Source organism: Urocampus carinirostris, chromosome 14, assembly GCF_059441175.1.
Source record: "Urocampus carinirostris isolate Australia breed hairy pipefish chromosome 14, RoL_Ucar_1.0, whole genome shotgun sequence".
Taxonomy (NCBI): domain Eukaryota; kingdom Metazoa; phylum Chordata; class Actinopteri; order Syngnathiformes; family Syngnathidae; genus Urocampus; species Urocampus carinirostris.
This window is the reverse complement of record NC_142362.1, coordinates 26385784-26412859: the sequence shown is the minus strand read 5'-3', so window position 1 is coordinate 26412859 and position 27076 is coordinate 26385784. Positions and strand designations below refer to the sequence as shown.

Here is a 27076-nt window from a genome sequence, read left to right as displayed (position 1 = left end):
GTGGATATTGGACACAACTGTGCCCAACCCCACTCGTCGCCCTCTTGTGGAAGTAGGTGCACTAGACCCTTATTTAATAAAATCATATTATCTTATTTCTTTGTCTTTCTAGATCCTGCTCAGTCTTTTTGTGGCAGTTATATTGGATAATCTTGAGCTGGATGAAGATTTGAAAAAGCTCAAACAGGTAAGGAATTTAAACACATGTCCTCTTTACCAGCTCAGTAGCTTAGATGGTAAGGCGCCCGCTTTGAGACTGGGAGGTCGGTGGTTCGCGCCCCGGCCGAGTCATTCCTAAGACTTAAAAAGTGGTCGGCGGCGCCATCTGTTGGCTGCGGCTGCATCGGCTCGCTACAACGGGTCAGGTGCAATCGACATTTCGTTCTGTGTACATTGTTACACAGAATGACAATACAAGGAAATTATTTATTATTATTAATGAGTACAACAAAAGTACAGTGGTACTTCTATTTATGGATTTAAATCCGTTCTGGGAGTAACTTTGTAACCTGAAAACTACAATACTGTTTTCATAATTTTCCATTTTTTCTTGCTTTGTTTCGATGGCCAGAAAAAGTTTCTTCCTCTTCTTTTCTTTTTGTCCACTTTTCTTCATGTCTTTCGTGGGGTCATTTCTGAATGATAATTCTTCGAGGCAGTACTATACAGTAGACTGTTTACAGAGTGGGAAGAGAACACGAAGAGCATGCCGAAAATGGGACAAAGAGAGCATGCCGGGATTCTCGTGTACAAATCGGGTTGCCAGGTAAAACCCTGGGAGTGGCGGATGGCAGTGCGTGCTGTACTGTAGGCAATATTTTTCTGTTCAGGTACTTTGTAATCTGGAACTTTTTTATGTAGAGACATTTGTAAGTAGAGGTTCCACTGTATACTATAATCTCTCTGTTCTGTTTTCTCTGCCATTTATCATTCCTGGCAATATTTTATTTAAGTGCTTCTCTGGTGCCAGCTCAGGAAGAGTGACAAAGCTGAATAATGAATTGACATATGGGCAGGGGCCCTCTCGCTCTTTCCTCATCTCTAGAGGGTTGAGCAACTGGGCACAGCTAATTAGCAGTCATACACGCACATACATGCAGACACAACAGGCCGACTTCAATAGACCATTTCTGAGAGTCTATTTGTGAAGTAAATCACACTTGCTCTTACATTTAACACATATAACATCATATTCTCACACATGCACCACTATACTCTCATACAGACACTGTCATACCCATGCAATAAACACTCTCATACATACTACTCTACTCTCACACATATTACTATACTTTCCTACTAAAATTACTATAAGCTCATACACACAATACTATCCTCTTGCACACATTAGTATTGCACGTGACGTCAAATTGCCTTCTCTGTCAGAATGAAAGCCATGGCAGATGGTACTAAACCGCACGGCAGTAGATTAGGAAGTTAAGTTAAAACAAATAACGATAACCGTGACAGAAGAATATAACCACCAATTTTTAACATGGCGATAAATTCTTATGCGGTCGGCAAGATTTTAAACCCGATTTGAAATTTTATTCCTTTTCATGATGTTGTGTCGAAGCACAACACTAGCAGGCTGCAGCCCTCAAGTATACCAGGAGTTGCACTAAACATTTTTTGCAAGGTACATTTGATGTATTCCTGATCCATTTAATGTTAAGTAGGTACAAGTCACGTCAAAGACACTTACTATTTTGAGTTAACTAGTTCTAACTACCTATGTTAAGGCATGGTCACACAGCCTTTCACGGGCGTATCGAGGCTGAATCACGGCCAGAAATTTCTGCCCGTGAAGCAGACGCTGTTGGACGCTTTGAGATCGCGATACAGACAAGATACAGCAGTGCTTTACACGCGGTAAGAAATTCACACGCGGTTGGCCGTGCAAAAAAGTTTTGCGCTGCTCAAAACTTTAGACCACGGGTAACCGCGGGCGGCACACGTGGTACACACGAGGTAATGACGCGGTACAGACGCGGAACGACGTGCTACGGCCGCGGCCAAGACGTGGTTACACGCGGGTAGGACGCGAAATTTTAGCGGGTAATCGCGGGTGGAGCACATTTCAAATAACATCTTATCCATGAACAATGCATGAACTTTGCAAGAACATTTCACCGCTTGATGTTCACCATGGCAATTGTTTTCATGCATATGTGCATGAAACATGATCCCTCTCTGCCTCAACAATTAAGAAGGGACTTATTTTTTTAGAAAAATATACATATACATGGCAGCACGGCGGTGCAGTGGTTAGCGCGCACAGTTCTAAGGTCTTGGGAACCTCCTGTGTGGGTTCAAATCCAGCTACCGGACTTACTGTGTGGAGTTTGTATGTTCTCCCCGTGTTTGCGTGGGTTCCGTCCGGGCACTCTGGTTTCCTCCCACATTCAAAAGACATGCAATTCAGGTGGATTGGCCGGTCCAAATTGTCCCTAGGTGTAAATGAGCGAGCGAGTTGTCTGTCCATGTGTGCCCTGCGATTGGCTGGCAACCAGTTCAGGGTGTCCCCTCCCAACTGCCCGATGATTGCTGGGATGGGCTCCAGCACCCCCGCGACCCTACTGAGGATAAGCGGTGCAGCTAATGAGATTATGTACTGTGCTCATAGAGCACCAGGGTTGGGTAGGGTTACTTTAACTGGATTACTTTCAATAACTTTTGGATTACTCCAATACCAAATATGCTAATAAAAGACTAAAGAAACTAAATATGAATACAATACTAAATTTTGTGCAGGCTTGGGGAGTAACGGAATACATGGGACGGCAAAAATGATGTTGGCAAGCCCTTTGGATTTATTTTCATTTTGTTTCTGTCGCATTTTATGTTAGTTTTGCTGGAGATCAAAGAGATCAAAGCCAGGAGAGAAAGCTTACCACGTGTTGTGAGTCATAATTTTATTCATATTTAGTTTCTTTTGTCTATTATTAGCATATTTGGTATTGGAGTAATCCAAAAGTAATTGAAAGTAATCCAGTTAAAATAACCCTACCCAACCCTGTAGAGCACAGACTGAAATACTGTTTGTACAGAAATGTGATAACAAATAAAAAAACAACCCTCAAACACAAGTATGTATCCAAACATTATGATACAGAATAATATAGTGGTAATTGTTTGCATAGTTGGTATACTATTGAATGGTATATAAGTCTCTTCAAATATCTTTATTCAGAACAAGTGGTCATAGCTCATGAACAAACTAATGATAATTAATGGAAAGCAAAATAACTTGGCTCTTGATAAGTTTGGTACTATTAGACAAGTGCAAAGCGGATTTTAGTGATGCCAAATCCTCATTTGGAATCACTGTTGTTCGATGTTATGGCTTTTGTTGAATCTCTGTTCCTATCGACCAATCATGTTGCTGACTTTTGATATCCACATTCTTTATGGCTGATCTGTTTTTTTCTGTAATCTTGATGATTTAATAAAAATAGATAATGCTCTGAGGAAGGCTTTAGGAAGAGATGGAAGTTTTTTTATCGGATGATCTTCCCCCAGTGCTCGTTACGAGCTCAAAATCCATTGATGTCTTCTCGTTTTGTTTTTTGTGTCTAGTAAAGTTTAAACTTAACAGCTATCAATAAAAATTGTGAGTGGTTTATTCTATGAACACAATTTACAAATTGGTAGTTCCATTGTCTGTCATGTGTTTTGTTGGTGACTATTTATATTTGCCTAACATCTCACGCTCCCTGTACTTGGTGCAAATTAGTGGAGAAACATGCCAGCTCTACTAGGATGCTATTGTATTATGCTCTTACCCCTCAAATACATGAAGCATTTGTGTACATATGTCTATATATACACGTGTGTGTAAGTGTGGCACATTGAAATGGAAATTCAGATGTGCAGTCAAGCTTGAAGTAATAAAGCTCACTTGTGTGATCATGCGTGCTGTCAGTGAGCCATTTATCAAGAGTTTTTTTATTAGTGTTTGCTAATAATGTTATAATTTTTGGAGTATTATTACAGGATATATCAGAAAATTGTACTCTCCAACAATTGTTCTCCATGATTATCATATAGAGTACCACTGCAATGTATTCTTAATGTAATAGCTAAATATCGTCCTGGCGACCTTTTGCAGTATTTGCAACAAAATGAAACTACTAGAAGTTTGGTTCATGTAACTTATTTTCTTTTCTTTTTTATATGGCATCACACTTTAACTGCATTCTTGCAGCATCAGGGGAAGGGGTATCTTTGTGAGTCACGCCTTATTAAAAATGCACACCTTCCAGGGCCAAAAAGCCTGTTTGGCTTGCAGGTATTTGCAGAATCGCCTCATGATTCAAAAGCTGAGTCGAGAAAAAAGGTTGACTCCATAAAGGCATCTGCAGAACAGACTGCAAGAAGTAAAATGCATGTTAAGAAGACCATCTGAACAGCTGCTGCTTTTATTTCTCTTTAAGTATGTCCTTACTTGAGCAATATGTTGCACTCCAGGCATGGCAACACACCCCGTGTGTCAGACAGAACGAAAGGAAGACTGAGATCACTTCCGCTCGTTTCTTGGTTTTATTGAAAGGAAGGAAATGACAAGGTGGGATTCTTCGATCCGTTGGTTGGCGGATTGACGGAACTTGACAGGCGGGTGAAGGCTTGGCGGGAATGGTCGCGGACAGGCGTAATCGTAGTGTTCGGAAAAGAGTTCAGGAGTCAGACGGGCAGGGCAGATTTACAGAAACGGGTCGGCAACGGAGATCAATCAGAAGAGAACAGGGAGCAGGCAAAGAGTCAGAGGTACGGGCTTACTGAGCTGAAGGCAACAGGTAGCATGAGTACAATCCAACAAAGTGTTACCGGAAGCTGGGGATTTAAATATACAGGGTGCGCCAATCAGCTGTCTTGGCTGTTGGCGCCAAATCCTGAACACAGGTGTTCCCGATCCGGGTGATTGTGACAGAACCCCCCCTCAAGGGACGGCTCCAGAAGTCCCCAGGCAAAAGGGAAAAAAAAAAATAATCGGACAGGCAAGAGTATAATCCAACAGGCAAAAGTATAATCCAACATGCAGGAACATAATTCGACAGGCTGGCCAGTTAGAACTCCTCTGAGCGGACCGATGCTCCATCGTCGTCTTCAGGCGGCGTAGTCGATGATGGACCCGGCGAAGATGTAGTCATTGGCCGGACACCCCGAGGACGACCTCGGCAAGGAGCAGGTTGATCTGGATACTGGCGGTGGAACTCGGAGATGAGCGAGCGATCCAGGATCTGCCGGGTGGGGATCCAGGACCGTTCCTCCGGGCCATATCCCTCCCAGTCCACGAGATATTGGAGACCACGTCCTCTACGACGAGAGCGGAGCAGACGTCGCACGGTGTAGATAGGGTCACCATCCAGGAAGCGAGGGGCTGGGGGGGAAGGAACTTCAGGGACCAGGGGGCTCTGGCGGACAGGCTTAATGCGGGAAACATGAAACGTTGGGTGAACCCTCATGGTGCTGGGCAGGCGCAGGCGGACAGCCGACGGACTAATAATTTTGTCCAACTTCTTGGACTCCACCCGGAGTGGAAGGTCCTTGGTGGACAACCATACTTGCTGGCCCACCTGGTACGTTGGAGCCGGAACTCTTCTTCGGTTAGCCCCCTTTGAATAACTTTGGACGGTCCGAAGAAGAGCAGCCCGTGCCTGAGCCCAAGTGCGACGAAAGCGACGGGCATTTGCAAGAGCCGACGGACAGGAAACCTCTTCCTCTTGGTTGGGGAACAAGGGTGGCTGGTAGCCATAGACGCACTGGAAGGGAGACATGCCAGTGGAGGAGCAGACAAGGGAGTTGTGGGCGTATTCCACCCATACCAGCTGTTGCGCCCAGGAGAGAGGCTCACAGGGAACCAGGCAGCGGAGAGCCGTCTCCAGTTCTTGATTGAGGCGTTCAGACTGTCCATTAGATTGCGGATGGAACCCGGACGAGAGACTGACCGAAGCCCCCAGGAGACGGCAGAACTCTTTCCAAAATCCAGAGGCAAATTGGGGACCTCGGTCTGAAACAATGTCTTTTGGGATTCCATGGAGGCGGAAGACATGCAGCTGGACCACCTGCGCCGTCTATTTGGCGGACGGAAGTTTGGGCAAGGCCACGAAGTGGACCATTTTGCTGAACCGATCCACAATCGTCAAAATGGTTGTCATCCCTTCCGAGGCAGGCAGCCCAGTAACGAAGTCCAGGGGGATGTGGGACCAAGGACGGCTGGGGACTGGTAATGGCTGAAGCAATCCGGCAGGGGGTCGATTCGAAGCCTTCTGCCGGGCACAGGTTTGGCAAGCCCCGACGTACTCCTGAACATCCCTTGCCAATGAGGGCCACCAGAAACGTCGGGCCAGGAAGTTGCTGGTGCGGGTAGCACCCGGGTGACAGGAGAGGCGAGAGCCGTGCCCCCATTGAAGGACCTCTGACCGTAGGGCTTCCGGAACGAATAGCCGCCCCTCTGGACAAGTACTGGGGCCTGCTTGGTCTTGGAGGGCCTCTTTGACGCGGTCCTCGATGTCCCAGGTGAGAGTGGCCAGTAACCGGGACTCAGGAAGGATGGCTGTCGGACCCTGGGAATGATTCTCCTCCTTTTGAAACTGGCGAGAGAGGGCATCTGGCTTGACATTGCGGGACCCGGGGCGGTAGGAAAGGGTGAAGTTGAAACGGGTGAAGAAGAGTGACCAGCGGGATTGTCTCGGGTTCAAACGTTTAGCAGAACGGATGTATTCAAGATTCTTGTGGTCAGTCCAAACTAGGAACGGAACTGGCACCCATTCCAGCCAGTGGCGCCATTCCTCAAGGGCCAATTTTATTGCTAGCACCTCACGATCCCCCACGTCATAATTGCGTTCGGCAGGGGATAAGCGACGTGAAAAGAATGTACAGGGGTGCATCTTTTGGTCCTCGGTCGACCTTTGAGAGAGAACAGCCCCAACTCCTATGTCCGAGGCATCCACTTCAACAACTAGCTGACGCCCCGGGTCAGGTACTTGGAGGATGGGAGCCGTCGAAAATCGAGCCTTGAGGGTGGCGAATGCTTTATCGGCCGCAGGAGACCATCTGAATTTCTTTGGGACTAGTGAGAGCCGTCAGGGGAATCAGCTGTCCTGGCTGTTGGCGCCAAATCCTGAACACAGGTGTTCCCGATCCGGGTGATTGTGACACCGTGAAAGATCTCACCTGCATTCTATGTTCACCAAAGGACTCATGCACCAAAAAAAGCATGCATGGAGAATATAAAAAAACAACAATTAAGAATAAATTGAACATACCCATTAGGCAGATCAATGTGTCAGATCGATGGATCTGTTCCATATGCAGTACATGGACAACGATTACTAGATGTTGGGCAATCCAGTCTCCCTGTGGCATTCATTACAATACAAATCCCTCCTATGGGGTCATTTTTGTGCTCTCACATCCCTGTTCAATGTCTCAATTTTTTTTTCATTTAAAATTGGTCCTCAAGTCTGTCACATACTTGCATGTGCATCATGACCGCACTCTACAGATGCTGCAGTAAAGACACAAGCAATATAAGACGACTGCAAGTAAACCAGATTCAAATTCCTTACAGTTCCTTTAAGGAAGGAAGGACAAATATGAGGTGAAAGCAATGTTTGCATATTGAATTTGAATTGTCTCCATTATTTATGAAAATAGACATGGCATAAACAAAATATCCTAAAAGAGAAATTAATACAAAAAGAGTGTCACGATAAATATTTACACTGTTGGGTCTGGAGACTACTAGTAAGTGTACCGTAACAATATTGCAAAAGTAGTGCAATAACATTTAGCAGCAACCTACTTCCAAAATAAGTTGCTAGATCAGATATGAATACACATTTTTCTATGCATGGGCAAGGTATATTCTTTCACTGTATTGTGCACTTGTTTAGGGTGTTGATGGCCCTGGGTAAGAAACCCTGAGCCTGTTAGGCCTTGTTTTAACGGACCTCTAACGCTTACCGGGATGAAGCAGGTCAAAGAGGTGGTGGCCGGGGTGAGAGGAAAGAAAAGGGATAAGTAGAAGTACAATAATCAGTTTTACCCTACCCGTAATATTGATGCAATTGAAATTAAAAAATAACAATTCTCTCAACTAATGTCCTTTATATCGTGTGTTGTCTGATTTTTGGGCAGTTTTTTTGGTGTTGACAGCATATTTTTCTTGATTTAAAGTCATTTCCACAACTCACTTTGTGAGATGCGGTTATGCAGTGGGGCTTTGGCCTCCTAGGTGGTCGCCCTTTGATCACCTGCCAGTGCCTTTTCTAATACGACATGTTGCATGTGAAAGGGCTTAAGCTATGCCTGATAGGAGCCTTCATCACTGTGACACATACACACAATAAGCGATCCGTTATCATTTAAGGAGTGGGAGGAAGTCGTCTGGATGAGATGTCATTCTAACCCGCGTTGTGCCGAACTGAAAACACACTCGCATGCATGCACACAATCATCAGTGTTGATTAGGATAATGCATTTAGCGCGTGAAATTAGGTTTGCTCCCAAGGTTTAAAAAAAAGCAAAGCAGCTGAGTAGTAGACAGACAGCAAAGGAAACCAGAAGCGACGTGCCGTCACCCTCACACCCACACACTCATCAACGTCCTTAATGTTCGTAGATGTGCGACTTGATGCCCAATTCAATTTTGTTTTGTGTGGTGTTCTGTCAAGACGTTTTTATAATGCCTCTGAGATTTTTTTTTTTCCTTGACGATCATTGCAATTGGCTGTGTCTGGTGTTGAATGATGACGTTGTTGCTGTACCTTCTTCATCTGTGTGACAGTTTGGTTGACTTCAGTGACTGATGCATGGAAATAATCATCGCCTCTTACATGTTCATGGGGCCAGAGGGATGTGCAATAAATAGGCTGACATGTTAAACCAAAGCCAGTAAATATCAGAATCCTGGCAGTGGGTATTGTGTACCCCTCAGGGTGCTTTCGTGATGGTAATCATTTATCTGTAAGCAAATGTGTAGCAATATCCTGAGTCATTAGCGGTATTGGTGAAATTGTAAAAAAAAAGGGGGCCGTGAGAAAAACAAATCAGAGAAAAAAGGTTGGCTAGTAAACTCCTAAGTAAAGGTGAGAAATATGTGTGACTAATAATATGAAAACAAAAAAACATTGATAATAGTATGGTGTCCATCTAAAAGCACAATACGGCTTCTATATTTGAACACGCAGGCTTATAAGTCAACTAAGGCCTAAATAATGCGTCTCATCATTTTATGTGGCCCACAATACAATGTTTAGAGAAGCACAAGAGAAAAAGCGGCACCTGCAGTTTTAAATATCTCTATTGGATGTTACCAAAGCAACAATCGTTGAAGACAGCAAACGACTGTCTACTTCTCGTATTTGTCAGATGAAGAGAGAGATTGAAATAAATTCATCAAACAGAGGATACAGGAAGTATAAATTAGGTTTCAGACAACCGATGTTTGTACAGCTGTGACACACATAGTTCCCCTGATGTATAGCCTCTCATCTTTGACTGTAATCTCACTTTCTCATATAAGACCCTTTCTTTAAGCGAGTTTAAATGGACTATGGACAGAAATGTGTTACATATTATTAATTAAGCTAATAGCCTGCCCTCCATTTGTTGGATTTAACGGAACCACGGCTTATTTAGGGATTTAGCGACAGAAGAAAAGCTGAAGCAGACAGAGTGAACCACAGAAGAAAAGAGTGATGCCCCACAGAGGATTCACAGTACAATGTGCTCTTATCGCTTCAAAGTCACCTTCAGTCATAACATAGAAGTCCACCGCAGGCATCTGAGAATTTCTACAGTCATTCATTTATACATAAAAAATATCTAGGTGGCACTATGGATAGGAAATTACAATAATTATCACTCGGATACTTATTTGGCCAATACAAAAAAGAGCCCCGATAATTATTCCCTTATACATTATAATATTCAATCAGCCGACAACACTTGTTAGAAAGATTTCAAGAATGTTTGTTCTTCATTATAATAAATGATCTCTTTAATAGTATTGCAACTCGGTCGTGTTTCCTCTTGTAATGTGCACCAGGCATCGGAGAGAGCGCAGTTGGCTGGCATCCACCCTCTTTAAATATCCTGCATGTTACATTTTGGGCGTACGGTTGGCGGGTGTTGTGCTTTATTTCTCATCTTACGTTGAGCGTGCAGTGTAACTACAGCGTTAACTGTTTAATTTTTCCAAATCAGGCAAAATTAACTGAAGTTGCAGATCACATCTTAGTAGGCAAAACATCCCACAGTACCGGGTTGCAACATTTGTATTTGTTGATACATAATTTCACCTGTTATTGTCAGACAGCTGTCCTAACGGGAAGCGCAGAGATTTTTGACTGCTTAGCTAAATGAAGAAACTGATCTACTGTGGTTGTCCTTTTGGCTCATGTGTATTGTACTCTGTGTTTTTTTAAAGACAGAGGTAAAATGATTATGGATTGTCTTTTTTCAGCTTGGAGACCTTTGCAATATTTTACTGTATATCACAGTGTGTCAACAGAGTAAGTAGTTTAAGTGACTTCGGGTATTATATAGTGTGTCTAACTAGCACCACTTGGCATAAGGACACTTCATATGTTCCGTATTGTACAGAGCTTTAACAGTCCCAAAATTTGGAGCCCACTGTGGAATGCACGACAAAATCAGCCCGTCAATTACAAAAGTTCATTCTGGTTCTGATTTTTGAAGTGAAGCAAAATATTTAGTTCAAGGGTTGGGACTTACAAATGTTGAAGAGCTACAAAAATAATGCCTTATTTAAACTATTTTTAAATCAAAACAAAAAATGTATTATTTATTGTTTATTTCCAATGTAGTTACAATATTGGAAAATCTTGAGAATGTTTTAGTCATGTTTATCCTCCTACGGAAACAATATCAAAACTAAAAATTCATTTTTGAAAAGCCTCCAGGGAACCACCACAGCAGCAGTGCTAAAGAGACACAGCTTGCTTGACCTCCACTCTACCTGAACCAATTTTAATGTTTCACATTAACGTTCGTGTTTGCCTGAGTCAATAGTATTGGTTCCATTGTTGCACTACATGGTATACATTCACTGTCACACAATAAAGAAAAATAAAATACACAGTATAAAAAGGCACACAATATGCAGAGGTCAATAATTTATAGCCACAGCTGCTGTGGCATTCCAAATTCTTCATATAACCTGTGCTAAATGTAGTGTATGTTCCCTGTTGTCCCTTTATTTATGTGCACTTTATTGATCTTGCACACTGCCACTCAGCTGGGTTAATAGCATTAAGTGTGATCAATGGTGGCTTAGCGATGGTAGCGACACACAAAATAACCAGCTTTGCACTCTACCAATATATAAAAGATAACAAAGAAAAGTATTCTTCAAAGGCTCATATACACATTTCTTTTTTTTTTTTACGACATACTTTGCATGTTAACTGCTATAAACTTGAATACAAGTGCTTCCTATAGAATCTAAATGGTCTCAGGCATTATAGACTGCACTGTGTTCCTGTGGTGAAATTGAATTAAATGTAGCATGCCGCATGCCGCCCGCTTTTATTTTATCTCCACTCAGTGGGATTCCCACAGTGGAAACAATAGTGAAGTGCAGAAATAGAAAAGCTCATCTCACACTTGTATATTTGAATGTCTGTTTCAAACTTGGTCAAGTTTTGTCAAGTAAAGAATGAATGCGCCAAAAAGTACTGAAGGAAGTACTAAGTTTGCACACGGTGCAAGAAAAAGGTGAGTCTGTAGAAAGTTTGACTTTAATAGGATGCTTCTTTTGTCAGGCCAATTGATTAGGACCTTAGGGAAGAGTATAGGATCCATATTCATTCTTCATTGTTGTCCATGTATGTGTGCTTTGCTCTCGGGTCTGCTGCTACCATTTGTGCTGGCTTTCTTTGGGATTATTCAGCACTTTCTGTTTTCTTACTCCACGTTTTATTTAAAGTTATTGGAAATGTCAGTGTTTCCTCACGCAGGTAGAGTGCGGATGCTTGCCGATTGTACCAGGCCATTAACGTCTTAACAGTTACAGATTTGCTACTTAACTCTGGCTTTAACAGTTAGTTTTAGCTTTAACTTTAAATTAAATCCCTTCAATCAAAGGGAACACTTCAAATTACTGTCAGTCAGTGTAACCCTATCTATGCAGTCCAGAATTGAAGAGGAATTCAGTTAATAAAGTTGTTTTCACTCTGGAGTTTAAAACTTTAACACCAATACTTAATAAGTAAACCTGAGGGAAAATGAAAAGTACAATAGAGGCTTGCTGAGTTTTGAGGCTTGCAGTGTTGATCAAAGGGAGAAACAAAAACACAATAGCCATGAAATTGAAGCTTGCAACTATCAAGGAATATGAAGACTGCCCTTGAATAACGCCTTTTGCTAAACTCGGGAGTTAAACTTTAGTTTAGTTGAGTTGAAACTTAACTAAACTCAATCAGTAAAGCTGAAGAGAGCTACATTGGAGTTCAAGCTTTAACGCTTAAGTTACGTTAACGGAAATTCAAATTTTAACTTTTTGAAGTTTTTGGGGAGTGAAACTTTTGACACCACTTAACTCCACAATTAAAAAAAGCTTGAGCTTAACCTAAGAACTTAGTGGATGCAATAAAACTGGGGTGTGAAATACACTCTGAATACAAAGTGAAACAAGTAGGTAAAATAAAGTGCATATTCATTTGATTTAAAAACAATATTTTTGCCAAATGTTTTAGACCCAGGCAGTTTCTTTTTATTATAAACCCCTCATATAAAATACTCTCCGCACACTTCAGGGATTCAAACCGAGGAGCACGTCACAACTGTTAAGCCCTAATCATGGAACAGAGTTTAAGCTTTAACTCCAGATTTAGAGCTAAAAAGTTAAGTGAAGTGGAAAGAAGTTGAGGCTAGAACTCCAGCGTGAAAGCATTTTAATGTAAGGCTCAACCTTTGACAGTACTTTCAATCTGTAACTCTTAATATCTGGTTACTTTAACTTACAAGTTAATACTATGTTAAGGCTTTAATGCAAGTCAAAAATTTGTATTTTTTAACAATTTAAAACTTTAGCTTAATATCTAAATTCCTTAAATGTGATAATAAATTATTTTTAAATGGCTTTTACTCCATATTCAAAACTTTAAAGTTTTAAAACTCCTTACTGTGGCTGTCTTCTGCCATATCTATCAGTGTGCATGAGCTTCCTTGAGGTCCCTTTTTTCACATGATTACTGTTTCTTGCCATCATGTTTATATATATATATATATATATATATATATATATATATATATATATATATATATATATATATATATATATATCCATTTGTTTTCCATTTTGTGTGCGTGTCAGTGTTTTTGACATTCTGGTGTGTTGAGTGGGAATAAGGGGTTTTATCATACAGTGATTTTTTTGTACAGAAAAGGGAGATGCAAGTACACTTTGATTTTAATCTGTCAAGAACACACTCAGAGTGATGCAGGGGAAATGTTCAGGAATACAGATTAAAACAGCGAATGGTGGTCTTACCAGGGTAGCGTTCGGTACACAAGTAGTCAGCTAGCGAGGAAACAATTGTGATCCAAGTGACAGGCAAAGAGTTAATGTTTCAGTAATTTAAGAAACAGTGGCGGTGACAGTCCAACAGTTCGTCTGGCGGTTAGGTAAGGTTTTGGTACACCTGAATAACAAAAGCTTAAGACGAGATTGTTGGGGTGTAACGTTGAGAACTAGCACAGAACCAAGGATACGGAATGTTTAAATAGTGACGAGGGAGAATCATGATAGAAGTGAGGGAGAGCGAGAGAGCAAGAAAAAAAAAAGAATAGAGAGAGAGAGAGAGAGAGAGAGAGAGAGAGAGAGAGCCCACAGAGAAGCGGGAAACTAAGTGCATGATTTTGACAGCACCATGGTAGAGACTGCTGCCATTTTCAATTTGATAGAAACTCAGAGCAGTGTAAGCATCACATTTCTGATTAATTGTCTATTAAGGATGGTGTCAAATGTGTGCAATTTTAGTATTACTTGAGCACAAGTTGATTCAGTTTTGACTGTTGCACAGCTACTAGTAAACCAAAATGTACCATCCATTCATTCACCATCCCTCCATCCAGTCTTCTGCCACAACCCACTCTTCACTGAGAATATGCTCCTGTACTTTAGATACAAAATGAAAAAAAAGAGAGAACAAGTTGTGTTGCCTTTTTCACAACGACCAGCGTAAATGTCTGATTGCGTTTTCGTGCAAGAGAATGGACTGCAAAACATTAACCAAGCTTAGCTAATTTGCCACTCAGCGAGTGGCCTACCCTGAATGATAAGCTGCCGTTCAGCGTGGCTTTAAATTCAGTTTGCTGGCAGTCCTAATCGGCAATGCATCAAAGGTTATCTGCAGGCACCCACACAGACTACCTGCCAAGGATTTTCAATCAGCCTCCCCCATATGTAATTAAATGGAAATAATTGCTTTCATTTCCCTGTTTTCATTCTATTTTGTCAAGTCTTTGTCACTGCCTGTTTGTGTTTTCATTTATTGCCTAACTTCACCCACCATTCCAAAGTAATCTTTGTTTTTCTTTCTTTTGTTGGTTTCTTGCATTATGTTCTCAAAGTAAGTCAGATTTCAAGCTGAACATGTGCATTATGTGCAGTGTCCCCCGTGGGGAATATAAGCGTGTTGCTGCCATCATCTGGTGAACCCTAAAGCTGCACTCTGCTTCCCACTGTTGGTTTTTCCCTATTGGTAGAATGGGCAAAACCTCAACATCCTAATTTGTCCCAAACCCCAAGTGTGGTTTTGCTTCCTCTTCGTCACACTAATGTATATTTATATGTTAGCAATAACCTTGAAGTTTGTATTACAAACTGTGTAATATGGTCAGCCTCTTAAAGCAATGGTCATTATAATAACCAATCATGTTATCTTTCCATAAAGCATCTCCTCGGGTTTCTGACCACCTTTAATTAAAAGTAGCTGTGAATTGTTTAATTTATTGCCCCTCAAATTAAGTCAGTCATAAATTTTTCATAAGCAGAATGTGATCCAGGTCCAGGATTTTTTTTTCTATTAAAAATGACTCATGCAATTATTTTAGGGGGCTGACTATATTAAAGTTCTCTGATGTGGAAACAAATATGATACCACAATAATGCATTATCATCACCCCCAGTAATTGTGAATTAACCAATGTGTACTATATATGTCTCCTATAATTAAATGGTCGAATTGTGTGTATGTGTACCTTTACCAGGTAATTATTTGTGGGTGTACATCTACATAAAAAAAAAAAAAAAAGTTTTGTGGTGTTGTATGTTATTACATTGCACAAGCTGTGAATGGAACCATTATGGTCTTTTTTCAGTCTTGACTGTTCCATGCCTGAACATTTCTGCTCTCATCGCTATTCTTCCTCATGTAGCTCAAGCAAAGTGAGGCAAATGCCGACACCAAAGAGAAGCTCCCTCTCCGACTCAGGATATTTGAAAAATTTCCCAACAGACCTCAGATGGTGAAGATCTCTAAGCTACCGTCGGACTTCACTGTGCCCAGAATCAGGTATGTTCTTAACTCTTATTTGATCTAAACTATGAATCACATTTTAGCACTCTGAAACAACTTTGTTATAATCAGTGTCTTTTCATATTAATTCAGATGAACAAGTCAGTCCTCAAACTACATTGTTATGGTATCGCCATAAAAACTGACACATGTTTAATGTTATTTTTTTACTGTGTGTTGCATCCTCAAGGGAGAGCTTTATGAAGCAGTTTATTGACAGGCAGCAGCAAGACCCGAGCCTTTTGTTCCGCAGACTCCCTTCGGCCTCGTCCTCATCCTGCGACCACTCCAAACGCTCAGCCATTGAAGACAACAAGTATATTGACCAAAAGGTGCATTAGGAAGACTCATCCCCTTCATCCACATAGATGCGTAGCTATGAGGGTGATAAATTCTCACTCTATACTTTCGAAACTACACCTTGGCGATAAAAAGTGCAATAATGGAGAACTATGATGTGTCATCACTTTGCTTCAACTTTTTGCAACCTCTATTTGCTCCCTCAGCTTCGCAGGTCAATATTTAGCTTCCAGGCTCGGAACCTGCTGGAGAAAGAAACAACTATTAATAAAATACTGCGGTAAGACACATGCACATGAATCAGGAATTATACCTTACTTTGTACACCTTGTCTCCTGCACATTAAATGGTGCTTCCAGGTCCACATTGTGCAGATATTGTTGTACCATCACTGAATCCCATGAGAGGCTGCAGTCATTGATTACACCAACAATCTCAGTTATGTTGTGGGACTTACATTTATTACTTTATTACTTACTTTTAACAAAAAAATACATACAATACTCGTATGCTTGGTTTTACTAGCCAATAGACCAGGGTGCTCGTTATGTCAAAAGTGATCTACTGGTCAATCGCAGAGGAAGAACTAGCCGAACACAGTAATCTCTGTTCAGCACTTTGTGTTTGCTGAGACAAACTTACTGCTATCTAGTGGTCAAATACAGCATGTCAGCATGAACGTTAAACCCTGCTCCGTAGCAAGCATAGTAACAAATGGGAGACCTCCAAACCTTTTGAATAAAATACACTTAAAAAAAAAAAAAAAAGATCTCAGTTGAGGAGTTAACTGCTTATTACAATTTGTCCAATCTCGTGACCCACGACACTGGTTCACTACACCTAGTCACCATATAGGGCTGTCTAAACAATCTGAATTTGCCAAAAAAGGGAAGCAAAACTAGGAGGTCTGGCTTCCTCGATGTGTGCACAAAGCTCTGATCAAAGCCACTCCTACCATCTAATAGTGATTAACATTCTGAAATCATTTGAGGAAACTTGATAGTTAATGATAAGCAGCGCCAAACCCTCAAAAATAGTTTCCTAAAATTTCCCGAATCAGTAACGTGGTACACCCGCCTTGCGCACTTTCAAACATGACCGCATATGTCACCAGCACACACCTCATTAACCACTCATTTAAACTACTCGGCACACGCTTCAGGGATTCAAACCGAGGAGCACATCACTACTATCTGTTCAGTTATTCTTAGTCAGTGGGGTGTGATTGTAGTCCGTATTGTGAAAAGAAAAAACAAAACATCTGGATCCGCGGCACAATGGCGTTTGAGCGAAACAAACAGGCAGGTTGCAAGCTGTTCAGAAAATAGGTTTCAACTAATGAAACGTTTTAGTCACTAATTACGTAAGATTATATATTTTCTTAAATAGCCTTTATAGAGACTGCATTGTATATTCAAAAAGTGAAATCTAAAAATATGTTGACTTTGTTTTCTTATTTTTTACATTTTTGGACATGTTTGTGTTTTTTTTTTTAATTTCTTTAATGAATACTATTTGTATTACAGTAAATAAAAAAACACGTCCGCTGCTTTTTTTTCGCCACTGCTGCAAAACCTGAATTAGAACTTTTAATGTACTATGTTACTTTTAGCAACAATAAGTAAGGCAATTTAGTTACTGTAAAAGCAACATTTTTACAGACCATATTTTTGTTCCTGGTAGTCCATTCATGTATCCATCCATCCGTTCATGAGTGAAACATAAACAGTGGACCAGCTCTACACACTCTGCAGGGTCCTCGAACGGGCATGGGAGTTGGCCCCATCCGGTTTAAACGTGTTTGGTGGACCTGGCGAATCCCACGTGTTCCTCGCGGTGCCCTATAGGGGATGACATGGCCTTGATCGGGATCCAGTTTGGGGGACTCAGCATTGCATCTCTGCTTTTTTGCAGATTATGTGGCGCTGTTTGCCTTCTCAAGCCGTGACTGGAGCGGTTCTCAGCCGAGTGTAGAGCGTGGTTCACAGCCGTTAAAGGGTGGCATAATCTTTCCTGGTCTGTGATAAGATCAAGCCCCAAGTGGATGAGTTTGAGTATCTTAGAGTCTTGTTCACGATTGAGTGTAAGAACCAGAACCACTTACCAGTGTAAGTGATAGAACCAGAGATCAACAGACAGATGGGTGAAGTGCCTGCTGTCACGTGGACTATGTACTGGTCCGTGGTGGTGAAGAAGGAGCTGAGCCGAAAGGCATAGCTTTGGATATACCGGTCAATCTACGTTCCTACGCTTAGTACTGGTCATAACTGTGGTTCATGACCGAAGAAACAAGATCCTGATACAAGCGGCTGAAATGAGTATCCCCTGCAGGGTGGCTGGGCTCGCCTTTGGAGATAGGGTGAGAAGCTCGGTCATCCGGTAGGAACTCAGGGTTGAGCCGCTGCTCCTCCACAGTGAAAGGAGCCAGCTGAGGTGGTTTAGGCATCTGATAAGGATGCCTCCTAGACCCCTCTCTCTGGAGGTGTTCTGGGCATGTCCCACCGGCAGGAGGCTCAGGGGATGACCCAGGACATGTTGGAGAGACTGCGTCTCTATTCTGGCCTGGGAAACGCTCTGGGATCCCGTCAGATAAGCTGGATAAAACGGCTGGGGATAGGGAGGTCTAGGCAAAGCTAGCGAGGTGCTGCCCCCGCGAGCCAACTCCGGATAAGCAGAAGATGTAATGTAGCATGTTTCTGTATAAAATAAGTAATAAGTAAGGCATTTATGTTACTTTAAAAGCAAAGTAATGTTTACATAAACATATACTTTAAAGGAACATTGTATTGTGACTGTTTTTTGTCATGTTATCTCACACACACACATTCAGGCTAACTTTAAATTTGTTGTTCACCATGGCAGAGCTGGCACTGTCTGTACATTAGCCCACTGGCACCATGAGCAATCTGTGTAAGCTATCTCTCTGGGCATTTCTCCTCCTCCTAAAATATAGACGTTGTTTTAGCAGGCATAACACGTCATGTCTGTTTTGCCAGCATCCTCGCAAACACAAAATTTACTTCACGCAAGCATCACTTGTTGAGCACATGTACTGACTCATAATGAGAGTCATTTATCTCAGATTGTGGATGCCCTCTGCATGCTTGGGTGCTTCATCATGACAATCATTTTGTGTATTATTGCCTCATTAAGCCTTCTATCTCTTACTGAGTTATTTAGGCATCACAAAATAGCAGGCCACTAAAGAGCTTTGCTCGACCAGTGTTAGTTTCACAGCTCGTGGATGATTTTTGTCAATCTTTTTAGACACTTAAAATAAGAAGAGAGGACGTTGATGAATTTTAACTTGCAAGGAAAACAGCAGAGGACTGTAAACCAATCCTCAGGATGCAGTGTTCGTTAGGGTTTTTGATATCCTTGAAGCTGCTTGAATTTTAATGTTGTGTTCTCAAGGTTTGAAAAATGCTTGAAAATGCCTGAAATTGTTTCTATGTTTCACAACAAGTCTGTTTAAAACTGACACCGACATTGCCTTCTGGCAGCTTCCCTTTGCCATTGTATCTCGTCCCTTGTGGGTAATTGTGGCGGTAGTTTATATGGCCTTGTCCTTCCAGGCGCTATTGCCTTATGTTTTGATAAATGCACATGAAAGATAAAAATTGCATATGAAAATCGCTGATTTTTTAAAGGACCTGCAAAATATATGATTCATATTTCTCTTTGAATTTAACTGGAAACATTGAAAAAGTGGCTTTTAAAGTATTTAAAAAACTGCTTTAATTTTACAAACCTTGAAGATGAGAAAATTCCAAGCTGTTCCCTAAGCCCTGCTTTCAAAAATAAGGTTCTCCTAAAGGGCGGGGGTATCAAAAAACAGCAACATTGGTGACCAATAGTGACAATAATATAAACGGTGCATAATAGTTCAAATAACAAACATCCTATGAAAATCCGTATGAAATCTCCTTTGCAGGTGTCAAAAATTAAAACAAGCAGAATAAACTTATCAGATTGAAAAACACAGCTTTAGATCAGTTTTTAAAGCATGCAAGAAGATATCAAAAAAAAGAGTAGATTTTGAAATTATGCACTTTTTTTTTAATTTAATGCAGAGCTTGTACAAGACAGCGGATGCTAAGCGGGTCATTAGATGGTCAGCCGGCAAAGGAGCGTTCCATTCTCAGCGTACAACATCACATCCGCCAGGAGCGCAGGTCTCTGCGTCACGGCTCCACCAGTCAGAGGATCAGCAGAGGAAAGTCACTGGAGACCCTCACCCAGGATGTGAGTAGTGGGAGTGGTTAGGATGAAAAACTACCCAAGTGTTAGCCTTCTCTGGTGGCGCCACTTTTATCTATTTATGTTTGTACAGGCAAAATTGCTCGGGCCGATATAAGATTGGATTTGGCTGATTGGATTGGTTGGGGGCTGCAGTATCCAATTTGGCCGCCGGAGGCCATTAGACACCTTGTGAATATTTTGATCAATTTATCTATCTCATTGTCTCATTTAAGGCTTTACTACATTTTCATACCGAATTGCCTAATTTAGTTGTAAACAACGTTCACTACTTTGTTATCAATGACAACAAATGAAATTCTAATTGTTTAAATCTAAATAAGAAAACATACAGGCACCACGGTGAAGTCAAAGGACAGCTGAGGTGCCCGCGGATCTATTCTAAAAATAGTTCACCAGAGCTGGGTCATTGTAATTAATTAGTAAAATTATTTTTTTAGTGGTTAACTGAGTCTATTTAACTCTACTTCCTATCATAAACCTGGTAGAAACATAGTGATAAAATAGTAAAAAGATAGTAATAACATATGTTTCTATTGTAGAAATGCATATCAAACTGGATGTCCTTTACACTAATTAGTGACTAAAAGTAGCTCTCGGCTTGCAGAAGATTGGAGACCCCTTATCTAAAAGACTTTAGCTAGTTAAAAAACTCAATTTAAAAGTGGACACACCGATGCTTAGTTCAATTTGTCTAATAAAATAGGTTGTAGTATGACCTGAAAAAAACTTAATGGGTCATTTTAAATTTCAAGTTAAAACATGACTTAATGGATCACTGTGCCTACAGCCTGATCAATCATCAATTCTTAATACAGATTTTGATTTTTTTTCTGTCATTAACAACAGTGAGGAAAAATAGTCTAAATAAGACACTGGCATCCCATGAAAAATCCTTTGCAGGTGTCCAATATAAATACAGAAGCAAGCAGAACAAACTTATCAAGTTGAAAAACTCTGCTTTGGAACATTCGTTCGATCTTCACTATGCGGGATTATGTATGGAATATAGCTTGTTAATATGTAAGTGTATGTTTTTCTTTACTTCAAAAAGCATTCAAGCACTGTTCGCTACCGCAACGCTCAGAGGGAGGACAGCGAGATCAAGATGATCCAAGAAAAGAAAGAACAAGCAGAGATGAAGCGGTAGTAATATATTAATAAAAAAAAACACTGTTTGATGTAAAAACTTGATAGGTTGGTCCGAGCTGTGATACTCATGTACTGGAATTTCTGTTTTTCTTCTCTCTCTTCCTGGTCGGCCTGACAGAAAAGTCCAGGAAGAGGAGCTCAGGGAGAACCATCCGTACTTCGATAAGCCGCTTTTCATCGTAGGAAGAGAACACCGCTTCAGGAACTTCTGCCGGATGATTGTTCGAGCTCGCTTCAATGCGTGAGATATCTTCACCAGCTTCTTTGATGATTTTTAAACTAATGCGCTTTCTAAATGATAATAATGAACAGAAAGCCAACATAATTTGAGGATTCAAACATACCGTATTTTCACGACAATAAGGTGCAGCCTTAATCATGTTTGCTATAGTTGTTTTGGGCTAACCTATAAAAAACACCCGAAGATAGTGTGCATGTTTGATATACAACACCCACGCCCAGATTCACCTCACTGTCAGTCACTTTCTTTGTCCTTGGTGATGCCAATTTTGTAACGACGCCTTAGAGAACAATAGTAACAGCAGACACATTAGCCAAAGCATCTACAATCCGGTCGCAAATTGTGGCGTGGCAGCCTTCCAGTCCTAGTGAATCTAGTTTTCAACTGTCATCCATCGGAGCCAAAATGCTCGCAGGCTTTCCCTGAACAGTCAGTTAATACCAATGGCGGGTCGTGGATTTTACACCAAAGCCTATAGCCCCAGTATGAAAGAGTGATGTGTTGTTTGCGAATAAACTGGCTTTTGCAAGGGAAATTTCCTATTTAATTTTTGAGGACTCTGTAGGATTTGGCTGACTCTGGACCCCTTGGTTCACTCAGTCCTCTGGGTCAGACGGTGCCGGAGGAGCCCGTTCGGGGAGCGAGCATCACTGACCGCAATATGCAAAGCGCCCCGAGTGGACGTGCGAAACATAGAGCCTGTCTTGAAACAAAAGTTAAACAAGCAGCAAGAGAGAGGTTCACCTCGACCATAACATACCAACCCAGCCCGAAATTATGATTGGGTTGCTTTGGGCTTGGATTCAAGCTTAAAATCTAACCTCTAGGCTGAAAGTTGCAGACAAAACCTCGCTGCTTGCGAAAATCTTGCTTGCTCCAGAGTTGTCCGACCTTTCATTATCAAAATAACTCAATAAACGTTATTTAACTCTGAAGCTCTTTCCTTCAAGTTTAACAGTTGTTGGCGCAATCACTTTGGTGGATTATGCAAACCGATCATAATTTACATTTATCAAGGCGATCTAGCTGGTGTTCGGATGCCAACTCCAAATATGATTGGCTAAACCAACAGTTTTCTTGAAGACTGATTTTATAGGACACAGCCTTCAGGGTTTTTTTTGTGAAGGCCTCAGGGTAGATTTCTGAGCAACTAATGGCTGTGATGTAATTTGTTAAATGCTTAAATATAAAAGCACACATCTGGAAGCAGCGCAACCAGGGAGAAGGAATGAACAGAAACAGACAGACAGTTTGGAATTATTAGTTAAGTATTGATGGACAAAATATAGTTAACATCACATGATTCAGAGCTTTATAAAGCCAGCAGAAAAGGCTTTGAAGGCCCTCACAGCCCACCACTAGTTCATACCGTTAATAAGTTGTTGGAATTCCTTAGTCTAGCCTCCTGAAGCTCAGGGTTTATTCACTTCACTTGTTTTGTTTTTTCCCATTGGCTTTGAATCCGCAAGCAGATGAGGTGCTATTAGCAAGATGCAGTTGGCAATCAGCGCTGTCCCCCTACACACCAGACACTATTTTCAGAGATGCTTTAAATTGTGTTGTTCACGTTTGGGGACATCGATTACGTAGCTTATTTCTGCAATATCCCTGCTTCATTACAAGCTTTTCGCGGACGTGTATGTGAGAAGTAACAGAAGAGCGCATGCCAATGCAAAAGATACCATGAAAAAGTACTGTTGCTATTGCACCAAGGAAAGTGGCACTAGGCCTCATGAGCAAAATGCTAATATAGAGAAGCATACAGGTTCTGGCAGGTTTAGAAAGGTGTGCACCCATCTTGGATTAAGCACGCAAAGAGGCACAATCAGATTGAGAAAGGTGAAATGTGGTGTGTCAACGGTCTGTGAAATGTTTATGACACAACTCAATTTTAAGCCAATTTACTTCTTAAATATTTCAAGACTATGTGCCCCACACTTTTTGTTTTACTTGTAAATATTGGGACGCAATAAGTTAATCTAGTTTTTGGCCCTCAAATGACAAAGTGTAACAAATGATAAAACGAATTGTGCAATTTTGAATTTAAATAGTTTCAATAAGAAATGTTAGGTATTTCTTCCACTTAGCTGCATTGTCAGAATGTGAACATGACCTAATTCTCTGATTCCATCTCTAGTTCCAAGACAGACCCTATCACAGGAGTGGTGAAGAACACAAAATACCACCAACTATAGTAAGTTGTATCTGCAGTTTTTTCGCACCAAAACCATTTTGTTTGAAATGCCACAAACACATTAAACAAGAATTAACACTGAAAGCCGTAATGGAAACTTGTTTTGCATTTTACAACATTTGGGACCGTTTTCAAGAATGCGTTGTTTTTAACTTTGAGGTTTTGCGCTCTGGAACATTTTCGATCTTTACTATGGCTATTGCTTGTAAAGACTGTGCCAGTTTGCAGTTAGGAGTATACAAAGCCTAGCAAAAGTACCGTTCCTGTACTCTCAGCTCAGTACACTGACTATAGAAGTTTCCTGATGACTTATGAATGATCCAACGTCAGTCAGCCTAATTGACTAACAATGACACACAGAGTGCACCTATGTCTTATTAAGTCTCTGAACAGACAGCATTACGAAGCATCATGACAGCACTATGAAGGCCAAAGAAGGCACTAGGCAGGTCAAGGATGAAGTTGTGGAAAAGTTCAAAGCAGGAATGGGATACAAGAAGATTTTGCAACATTTATACATTTACCGGAGAACTATGCGAGCAATAATATAAAAATGAGCACAAAACCAATGCAAACCTACCAAGATCTGGCCGTCACTCTAAACTTTCAGCCTAAACAAGAAGACAACTAATCAGATAACCAACCAAGAGGCTCATGATCAAATTGGATGACCTGCAGGCATACACAAATGAGGTGGGACGATCTTTGCATGAATACAGTTGTTAGTTCTACTCTGCATAAATATGCCCTTTATGAAATAGTGGCAAGAAGAAAGCCCTTTCTGAAGGAATACCATAAAAAGGCCCGTTTGGGATGTGCAAGACACTACATGGGAGACACAAATAAGATGTGAAACAAGATGCTCTTTCCAGATTCATTTCAAATAAACTGAAATCATGCAAGTCTTTTATTGTTTTAATCTTGCTGATTATGGCTCAAAGCCAACTAGTATATTTCATACAGGTGCTTGAAATCCTTGAACATGTTTGAATTTTAATTATGTGTTTTCAAGGATTGAGAGGTAGTGATTGTAAATGCTCAAAATTGTTGCTATTTTTGTAAACAAATCTACATAAAAAATGTCGCTGACACTGCTTTCTGTTGGTTTCACTTTGCCATTGCATTTCTTGTACCTTCGTTATTATCAGCAGCTATCATTAGTTTGTATAGCATTGCCATAGGCAGCGTCATCGCCCCCTATAGGTTGCACCCGAGAGGACAGGTGCAAGCTAAACTGTCACAGTTGCCATGGCACCCTATTGGCCGTGTGGCGCCAGCCGCGGCTCGTTGACAGATTTGCTTTCCTTCTATTTGAGCTCAGTGCTCTCACTCTCCCTTTGTCAGTCCTTCAACGAACCTCTGCACCAGCAAGTCGTGGGTTTCTTGCTTGTGTTTCCTGTCCGGTATTGTTCCCGTCTATTGTGTCCTGTTTAATATCGATCCCCAGTTTCGTTCCTGTCTAGTTTGTCCTGTTTAATATCGATCTCCAGTTTCGTTTTCGTCTAGTTTGTCCTGTTTAATTTCTCCAGTGATTGATACCAACCCTGTCTGTCCCGTCCTGTCCGGTATCGACCCCATCCGTCTGATATCTGCTCGTGCAATTGGTATCGATCTCGTCGGCCTCTGGCTTCCTGTCATTCCACACCAGACTGCTGCCTTACGTCTTCCGCCCAACGATCGCCGAATCACTGGCGTTTGGGTTAACATGCATGACTGCCCCATTTCCCGTAAAATAAAAGCTTGTGTGAGAAACGTCACGCATTTGGGTTCTCCTCCTGTTCCGGTTCTTGACAAAAACACGGCCACTATGAAATGTGTATTGGTGGATTACTCATCAGATAAGGACATTTATTGTGCGCAATGCAAAAAATTAGGGTAGCGTTTCCCAGTGGTAAATTTTAATGGGAAGATATTCCTCTCACTGAAAACGTAAGCTACATATTACTGTTATTTTACCCAACACCTGTTAGGGCAGAGAAGTCTCACAAATATTCACTCATGAATTGTTCACATCTACCAATATTTTTTGATTTTTCTCAAGATATAAAAATCATATGTCTTTATAAATGTACACGCAAGATTTAAAATCACATATGTGGATCCCAGATATATTTGTGGCTCTACAAAATACACGATTCCCACCAGATTTCTCCTGTTACTGGAGAAATTGTAAAACGGCTCTGAAAGTCCTTAGAAAGTGCTTGAAGCTAGCCATGAAAGAATTGTAAGAACCCTTGTATATTTTTTTATGATATTTTAATATTTGGAATTGGGATATTTCGGGTCTTAATCAGCAATATTAAAACAACAAAAAACTTGCAATATTTTAGTTAGCTTGTATGACATTAGTTTTTTTTTTTGTATTTTAGAAAATAAAGAATCGTATCACTTCAATCATTCCAGAGCTTGTTTGGAAAGTATAATGACATGTACTTTCATTAGTGTGCCTGCAGCGATCTGTTGGGCCTTGTCACCTATTTGGATTGGGTGATGATCATTGTCACCATCTGCTCATGTATCTCAATGATGTTCGAGTCTCCCTTCACGAGGGTCATGCACGTGCCCACCCTCCAGGTAAGCAACTCATCTTTCATCAAGCATGTCATCGAAAACAAATGTGTTGCATTCTGTCTGTTTTAGATCGGGGAATACGTCTTCGTCATCTTCATGAGCATCGAGTTGAACCTGAAAATCATGGCAGACGGTCTGTTCTTCACACCCACTGCCGTCATCAGGGACTTTGGAGGTGTGATGGACATCTTCATCTACCTTGTAAGGAAAAACGTGACTGTTTTATCTACGGACTTGTAATTGCATTATGTACTCCGGATACAAAAAAATTTAATTGTATTCCGTTTTAGTTACAGAAAAAAATATGTCATCAAATCAAAGGTTTTTATTTGTAAAAATATGTTTTGTTTTTTTTTTTTGAAGAATTACAATTTTAAAAGTGAATTGAAAAGTATATTTACGTCTCACAATTCAGGGGTCAAAATTGAAAACTGTCCAGATCAGAACGGAAACAGGACCCGAGTGCCTTACGTTTCTCACAAGTTTTATTAAAGGAAAGAGGAAGGGCTTCCGTAGCAAGCAATGGCGGTGTCAAGGACGGAAATACAGGTCGATAGCCGGGACAGAAGAGCAGAAACGTGGTTGGGGTCAGAAACAGATCGGAAGTCGGGATGGGAGAGCAGACGTGGTCAGAATTAAAACGGGTCATAGCCGGAGACAAGACAGGAGCAAACACGGGACTGGTGGGAGTCAGGGTCGAAAAACACTTGCCTAGTATACACTGAGGTTCGCAGACGGACTGACAAACGGGGACAGATAGGAGTGGGTTTGGATAGGGACAGGTAGCCAATCAGAGTCCGAGGCAGT

General features: G+C 41.1%; 1 protein-coding gene across 4 annotated transcripts in view; it reads left to right on the top strand.

Moving 5' to 3' along the window:
• nalcn (sodium leak channel, non-selective) overlaps positions 1-27076 on the top strand; it is a 111457-nt gene that overhangs the window by 64949 nt on the left and 19432 nt on the right. For 3 of the 4 annotated variants that reach the window (XM_088352849.1, XM_088352847.1, XM_088352850.1), the window contains 10 exons: positions 113-187; positions 15412-15548; positions 15742-15883; positions 16058-16131; positions 19925-20096; positions 21166-21257; positions 21382-21504; positions 23642-23698; positions 26152-26272; positions 26339-26470. In XM_088352849.1, the coding sequence (XP_088208975.1) occupies positions 113-187; positions 15412-15548; positions 15742-15883; positions 16058-16131; positions 19925-20096; positions 21166-21257; positions 21382-21504; positions 23642-23698; positions 26152-26272; positions 26339-26470 (1125 nt within the window). The remainder of the gene's footprint in view (positions 1-112; positions 188-15411; positions 15549-15741; positions 15884-16057; positions 16132-19924; positions 20097-21165; positions 21258-21381; positions 21505-23641; positions 23699-26151; positions 26273-26338; positions 26471-27076) is intronic. The other variant, XM_088352848.1, reaches the window with a different exon arrangement.